Source organism: Octodon degus, unplaced genomic scaffold, assembly GCF_000260255.1.
Source record: "Octodon degus isolate 3935 unplaced genomic scaffold, OctDeg1.0 scaffold00018, whole genome shotgun sequence".
In the NCBI taxonomy this organism is placed as follows: Eukaryota; Metazoa; Chordata; class Mammalia; order Rodentia; family Octodontidae; genus Octodon; species Octodon degus.
Window position 1 is genome coordinate 21,115,715 of NW_004524594.1, and position 8,041 is coordinate 21,123,755.

General features: G+C 39.6%; 1 protein-coding gene across 3 annotated transcripts in view; it reads right to left on the reverse strand.

The window, feature by feature from the left end:
- Positions 1–8,041, reverse strand: part of Kdm2a (lysine demethylase 2A) — a 125,622-nt gene that overhangs the window by 30,157 nt on the left and 87,424 nt on the right. For all 3 annotated transcript variants that reach the window (XM_023710472.1, XM_023710474.1, XM_023710473.1), the window contains exons 7-10: positions 6,719–6,825; positions 6,054–6,147; positions 4,720–4,873; positions 2,373–2,488 (exon numbers count right to left, since the gene is read on the reverse strand). In XM_023710472.1, coding sequence (XP_023566240.1) covers positions 2,373–2,488; positions 4,720–4,873; positions 6,054–6,147; positions 6,719–6,825 — 471 coding nt within the window. The remainder of the gene's footprint in view (positions 1–2,372; positions 2,489–4,719; positions 4,874–6,053; positions 6,148–6,718; positions 6,826–8,041) is intronic.

Below are 8,041 nucleotides of genomic sequence, written 5' to 3' on the forward strand. Positions count from 1 at the left end.
AGAGAGAGAGAGACAGAGAGAGAGAGAGAGAGAGAAGAAAGAAAAAAGAAAGAAAGAAAAGAAAAGAAATATTGGCCTTTGAGAACGACCACTATAGACAAAAGATACTTGGGGTGACCAGTCAGAACCACCAAAAATCTGTCTTGTCTCAGTGGGAAAGTATTAATAAGAGATTTTGGGTTTTAGAATAGAGAGTATCCCAATCCCCATTTTGTGAAAGGATCTCACTAAACTGCCCAGGTTGGACTTGAGCTTGCTATCTTCCTGCCTCAACCTCCCAGTGTGCTACAATTAATAGGCGTTCAAGTATTTTATGGCCAGCCTGGGCACCATGGCAAGACCCCATATCAAAAGTAGAAAAAAAAAAGTCCTAATTAAATGATACTTTTAAAGCTTTAAGAGAAAAATTTGCAACAATCAAGGTTAAAACGTAAATTTCACCTGCCTGGCAAACACAAGGTCCTGAATTTGATTCCTGGTATGATGGATGGATGGATGGATGGATGGACAGATGGACAAAGGTTCTACACTAGTAAGTAAAAGTAACCAAAACCACTGACTTCTTTACACTATGTTTTATATTTTTCATAAAGCACTGTGGTTAAACACACTGCCATTAATACTCCTCAAAATACTTCTCACTTTTCTTCAAATACAGTTATCTCATCGTTCTTGACACTTTCTAAGTGGTTTTGGAAGTACTCATTTTAGAACTGTCTTTAGTTGCACAGTTATGACTGGTTTAATGTCCTGGATTCCAAATGACTTTTCACAGTCACTCTGACTTTGGGGAAAAGCCAGAGTTTGCATGGTGCTGGATCTGGGGAATAAGGTAAATGAGGATGCATTGTAATTTTTTTTGAGGCTGCTTTTCTGTTGGATGGCACTCAGCAGCAGCTTTCACTTTTTTTTTTTTTTTTTTAAGAACCAGGGATTGAACTCAGGCCTTTCACTTGCCAGGGAAGTGCTTATTCCACTGAGCCATCTCCCTGGCACTTTTCACTGTATTTTTGATCACACTTTATAAAGACATTCACAAAAGAGGACTTCCAGACTGCTTCGGAAAGTATGATGGGAAGGCCGGCCAGATAGCTCAGCATACTAAAGCACCTGCTTAGGTACGCACAAGGACTGAGGTTTCATCGTGGGCATGCCATGCCTGCCCTGCCCTGGGGTGCGCTGAGACTAGGCGTGGTGATGCAAGCCTGTAATTCCAGAAGGGTAAAAACAGGAGGATCACTATGAGTCCTAACTGTGTAGTGAGACCCTGTAAACTGTAACAAATACAAAAAGAAAAAAGAAAAGAAAAGCAAATATGATGGGAGTAAGTGTGGATGTTGGAATAAGTGTGTCTTAAGTAACAGGAAGTATTTTTTGGGCGGGGGATTAATGGGAATGTGACTTTTACTATAATAAATTATAAAGTATTAGTTGGGCATGGGAGGCTGAGGCAGGGGGATTGTTGTAGGTTTGAGACCAGCCTGGGATACAAAGTGAGCTCAAGGCCAGTTTGAACTGCATAGGGAGACCCTGTCTCAAAAGCAAAAATAAAGTAGTAAAATACTCATTGTATATTTTGATTGTACCAAGTATGTAGAGAAGCCAATGAAATTTAATAGAAACAGAAAGATTCCTCATTTGAAATAAAAGAATTAAGCTATACTTTAAAAAATATGGTTAGACATCGAAAATTGACATTTAGGGCCCAAAAAGCTGAGAATCTTTACCATTTGGGTCTTTACAGCAAGTCTGACTATGTATGGTGGCACATGTCTATAATCCCAGCACTTGGGAGGCTGAAATAGTAGGATCACCTTGAGTTTGAGGCCTGCCTGAACAACACAGTAAGGCCCTGTCCCCTGCCCCCAGCAAAGTTTTTTTGTCTTTTTGAGATAGGATCTCACTTTGCAGTTTAGGCTGGTCTTGAGCTCATGTTGTAGCCCAGGCTGGTCTTGAACTTGCAAGGATTTTCCTGCTTCAGCCTCCTGAGTGTTGGTATTATAAGCATGTACCACACCAGGTTCCAACAGGATATATACTTAAGTATTGAAAGGAAACAATTTTAGTATTAGTAATCACAAGAAATTATTTTATGAGCGGAAAAATGAAAAGCATGGCTTGAGAGATTATTAGATATCCATTTGTGTTCTTATGAAAATCTAAGGTATCAAGAACATCAAGTAATTAATGTCTCTAAAACCAAGTTAACTTCCCTAAAATTTTCGTCTTTATTCGTATTCCTGATATGTGAAAATAACATTAAAAGCCAAAGAAAAAGTAAAATTCTGATAAACTATTCATGAATCTCTTGTAACATCTCTCCTAAATGAGATAAACCTCTACACACATAGCTGTTTCATAAAATTACTTACCCGTGTCCGATCTTCAATGTTGTATATCTTTAACTGCATGGGGATGTTGAAGCTATGCAAAAAATTGCCTCCAAATACTAATGTGTCTGTAGGAGTATATACAGCATGAATCCAGCCTGAAAGAAAAGTGAACAGAGGCAGAAACTGAAAATACACATTGTAGTATGGTTTTCTCAGAGTACCAGCACAAAGCTCCAAGATCACACTGACTCTGTTTCTCTGTAATTGGTCGTATCACATGTGTGTGTGCGTGCGCGCGCGCGTGTGTATGTATGTGTGTGTGTCAACCAGATATTGAACTCAGGACGTCTTGCACCACAGAAATATATCCCTGGCCCAAGTTACTTAATCTCTTAAAGCTTCAATTTCCCGTATATAAAAGCAGGATTAAATTATACTTTACCTGGTTGATGGTGAACATTAAGAAAAACACTTATTTTTGTTTTTGGAGACAAGATTTTGTTATGTTGCCCAGGCCACTTACTTGTTTGCTTGCTTGCTGTATTTTTTTTTTTGATACAGGGTCTCGCTATGCAGTTCCAACTTCTAGTGATCTTCCTGTTCCACCTTCCCTAGTGCTGGGATTATATGCATGTGCCACCATGGCACACCTGAGGTTTTGGGGCCAGCATGGTATGTGGTACTGCCTGGGTTTCTGGGGCCAACACAGCATGTAGTACTGGGGATCAAATGTGAGACCCTGCACTTGCCAGGCAGGCACTTAGGCCACTGAGCTCTTTTCTGAGCCTGTTGAAGCTGGTTTTTAAGTCATGTGTTCCAGTGATCCTTCCACCTCAACCTCCCTAAATAGCTGGGACTATATGTATGTGATGGACCATTATACATCTCTGTGTATGTGTCTTTCCATCTGTCTTGCTGTGCATCAAAGTCAGGGCCTTGCTCATACTAGGCAAATGTTCTACCACTGAGCTACATCCCCAGTCCATGGAACTTTTAATAAATAAGCCAGGTAATCACGAACTGTGGGAGGCTGATGCAAAATTGAAAGTTCAAACTCAGGCTGGGTAACTTTACTGACTTAGCAAGACTCCTGAAATAAATGTTTATAATCAGCACGGGGGGTTTTTGACATTTATTTCCAACCTGGGCCAGCTCACCCCTCCTTAGGCAACCTGGTGGTCCCCTGCTCTTGGGAGGTCACCATACTGATGCCGAACTTAGTGCGGACACCCGATTGGCATAGCACACTGCAGCCCAGAACTCCTGGACTCAAGCGATTCTCCCACCTCAGCCTCCTGAGTAGCTGGGACTACAGGCGCACACCACCATGCCTGGCGAAATAAATGTTTATGAAGTGCTGAGCATGTAGGTCAGTGTCCTGGAGTCAATCTCCAATATTTCAAAAAAGAAAAAGAAATATTTGACCAAAGTGATACCTAGCAGGTAAGTACTTAAGGATTCTCAAACAGCACTATCTATGACTTCAAAAATCTATGCTCTTTATAAGCACTTTTTTTTTTAAATTTTTTATTTTTATTTTTATTTTTTTATTTTTATTTATTTGAGAGAGAGAGAGAGAGAGAGAGAGAGAGAGAGAGAGAGAGAGAGGTGTGTGTGTGTGGCCAGCTCAGCCCACCAGGGGGCGGGGCTGGTTGGCATGTGGTGCTGGGGGATTGAACCGGGTCCCTGATGCTTTGCCAAGCTTGTTCTAAGTAGGTGCCTTAGACCACTGAGCCATCTCTCCAGCCCCTATAAGCACTTATTTTAAGAGTAATGATTTAATCAAGAATATTGCTGGGGCTGGGGAGATAGCTCAGTAATAAGCGCTTGCCTGGCAAACACAAGGGCTGGAGTTCAATCCCTGGTTCCGCAAAAAAAAAAAATAAATAAATAAAGAATACTGCTGACTTAGTAGCCCTCTGGCCTTCATCATTATTCCAGAAAACTAGGTAGTTCTTCAGTAGAAGTGGGACATCATTTGCAGTTCAGGTCATCTCAGAAGAGACTCTGAATTACTGAGACTAATGTAGGGCTCAACTGTGTGGGTCTTCTTAAAAGCCTTCAGTAGCAATTCATTCTACCTAACTACCTACCTATACTAGGAACCGAACTCAGGGCCTTGCACTTGCCAGGCAGGCACTGTGCTGCTGAGCTATAAACCCTGACCTCCAGTAGCATTTGTTACGCACCTTTAAGTTAAATCACTGTCTTTAGAAATTTTTTTCTTAATATACCTCTTAGCACCTACTTCATAATAACAGAAAAGGACACCACTATTTGCTGTGCACTTTAGTAGCATAACCAATCTTGGAGGTAATCCATCTGTTTTCTTTTAAGAAAACAAAGTGACTAACGTAAACAATCCACTTTCTTTCGCCTTGCTTACCTGAGGGAATGACGAAGGTATAGCCCTGCTTGAGCTCAATGCGTTGGCAATCCGACACCCGGTCACCCAGAAAGATGTCTCCCTGTTTCCCTGACAGCAGCCAATTCTCGTACAGCTCCAGGTTGTGGGCTGTAGGGGGGATGAGCCAGAAGACCTGTGAGTTAAAAAACTTCAGTTTGTTAACAGCCATTGACATGACCCAGTTGTTTCCCTCAACTGAAATAGATACAAAGTTAAAAGACTATCAATTAGAAGATAAACAATTCTCCCATCTTCTACAATTTGGGAATCTGAGAAACTGAGGACACAAGGAAGCATATACAAAGTTAAAAGACTATCAAGTAGAAGATAAACAATTCTCCCATCTTCTACAATTTGGGAATCTGAGAAACTCTGAGGACACAAGGAAGCAGATCTTTGTCGTTATTAACTTGATCAAACCAAAAAGCATCAGGACTTCCCTGGAATATGACTATAGAAACCAGAACCCAGTCAGGACTCAAGAAAGAAAAACAGCATTTGGCTTATTAACTAAAGTTCCTTAAAAACGTGTGGCTGTCTGGCCTTAGAGACCCGAGTAACAACTGTTTAGGTATAGTATCTTCAGGAGCCTAGCCGAGGGTTGCTTTGTTCCAAGGTAGTACGAAGACCAACAAGACAACACTTAAGATACCACTTATATGGATCTAAGGTAAATAAAACTATAGTTGTCATAGAGCAGTAACTTAGACATTTTTATAAAAGCAGTATCTCTTTTCATTCTAATTGTACTTTTGCTCATAAATGTATTTACTTCTAATAGGGAAAAAGGCTAGCTATAAACCTCTATCTTTCCATTCTCACACTCAGAAATACTCTAACAAGCTGAAACAGAATTCTTTAGGAGTGAAGATATCCTTTCAAAATCTATTTACATCCTCAGAACGTACCTAAACATTTCCTTTGGCCACATTTCTAGCCAATGCCTCCATATTTAGATTTTATGATTTGGATCTTAGTTTGCTGATTTCATTGTGAATCTATTAAAAATGTGTTTTTCCTTTTATTATATTATTACACTTTCAAGTACAGAAATTATGTTATCCTCCTAAAATCATCTTTTGGGTTCACTCGGGAAATTCAGAAAAAAGTGTTGATATTGCCTATTATAGTGCCAATCTTGGTGTAGTGATAATGGACTAAATACTTAAATATCCACTGAACACTAGACACAAAGGTCAGCTCAAATCTAGAATTCTCTCCAGACACAAATGGGTACAATTTTCTAATAGGCTTATTTCCAGAGCATATCAAGTAACTTCAGATTCCAATCCTTACCACAACTATGACCATACCTTTCCCCCTTGGTGGATGTGATACCAAACAGAGGTACCACCAAAGTCCACGTGAAAGTCAGTATAGCAGCCTCGGACACTCATTAAACAGTACCTGACAACCCCCCGAAAAGAAAAAAAGCAGCATTAGTATACTGATGGAAAAAAAGAGGACCTACTCACTAAAATGCCACATTTTCCCCTGTGTACTCCTTCTATCTAATCATTTTTTAAAAAATTTTATTTGTGTGTGTGTGTGTGTGTGTGTGTGTGTGTGTGTGGCCAGCTCAGCTCACCAGGGGGCGGGGCTGGCTGGCATGTGGTGCTGGGGGATTGAACCGTGGTCCCTGGGCTTTGCTAAGCTTGTTCTAAGTAGGTGCTTTAGACCACTGAGCCATCTCACCAGGCCTGTAATCATTTTTAGTAGGTGGAAGGGATGATAATTTCAAGTTAACACACTGCCAAGGGATACAGTTTTTCTTTAACTATGGGATCCTGCACTACATGCAGTGCTTCAATATACACTCTCCTTTTTTGGACTGGTAAAATGTACTATGTAAACAACAACAATAACTATTATTATTTAATAACTTAACACACAGCAAATCTCAAAGTGGAGGAACTATTCCCTGTTGTCACTTTGGTTTCCCAGAGTGCACAGAAAAAACAAAAAGTAAATCACTTACTTCTGCACTTTAGGGTACTGCATTTCCAAGATGGCATTTGTTGATTCAGTCTGACTTTCCTTCAAATGTCTCGGCCACATGTTGTCTACCCAGTCAATGAAATCCACCTTTAAAAAGGACGAAACATTTAAGTTTTAAGGGAAGGGTTAGGATTAAAGAGAAAGAACTCCTACGCCTGTAATCCCAGAGCTTGTGAGAGGGAGGTAGGATGATTGTTGCAAGTTCAAGGCCAGCATGGGCTACATACTAAGTTCAAGGATAGTCTGAACTATATAGCGAGGCCCTGTCTCAAAAATAAAAATAGAATCCTTTTAAATATGCACCAAATGATGTCATTATAAGTAAATTAAAAATACTTATGGGGTCATGAGTAAACATTCTAGACTTAAGTAGTAGATGAGAATAAAGACGCATAGTTCTATCAACCTGACTATAAAGACAGCACTCATCAAAATGGACTCGTTAAGTGACACATACGAGTGACCAACCAAGAATTCTCTTCGCCATCAATACTGGTCTAATTTGTTTTATTTGACTCATAAAAGGTACTGCTTCAAAGGTACCTGTAAACCCAATGAAAGATATACCATTGCTTGAAAAGCTAAGACACTAAAAGTTAAGAGAGGGAGGAGAGGGCAGGAGAAAGGAGGGAAGAGGGGAAAGAAAGGAAGAAGTAAGAAATGCACTATGTATTTGCAACCTGGTGTGGGGAATATACCATAGACATTAGCTGGTTAGGAATCAAAAGCTCCATCTGTCATATTTTTAAAACTCATGTGAGGCCCTAGAACTCATTCACAGAAAGCTAAGGTAATTAATTACCTTAAAGGGATGTTTAAGATAAAATTATGTCAAAATACTTAATGTTATCTAAATTTAGGAACCTGTTTTAAGTAATATTTGCTGAAAGAAATGAGGGATGAAAACAATATGAACTTATTTTAACACTTTCTAGAGAACTGTCTGCATTCAAGCTCCCAACCCTAGTCCTAAGTAGCTAAAACCTGACAGTCAAGCCACCATGGATTCTACACAGTGCTGATACTGCAAATATTTCACTTACAACTATTAAAAAAAAAATGTATCTGATAAGCTTTATAACAATTACATATCTGATCATCTATTTACCTTATAGTGTTAATCTAGACATACAAAATTATGCATGATGATAGGCAGATGTCCAGTGAAAATCAAGATGTTGCTGGTGGCCTACACAGACTACTTAATGATGTTCTAGAGAGGGAGCAAATTGATCACAGCCCCATGAATGAGAATGGAAAGAACCCACCAAATGGGGCAAACAATTAAACACAGGAGAATAAG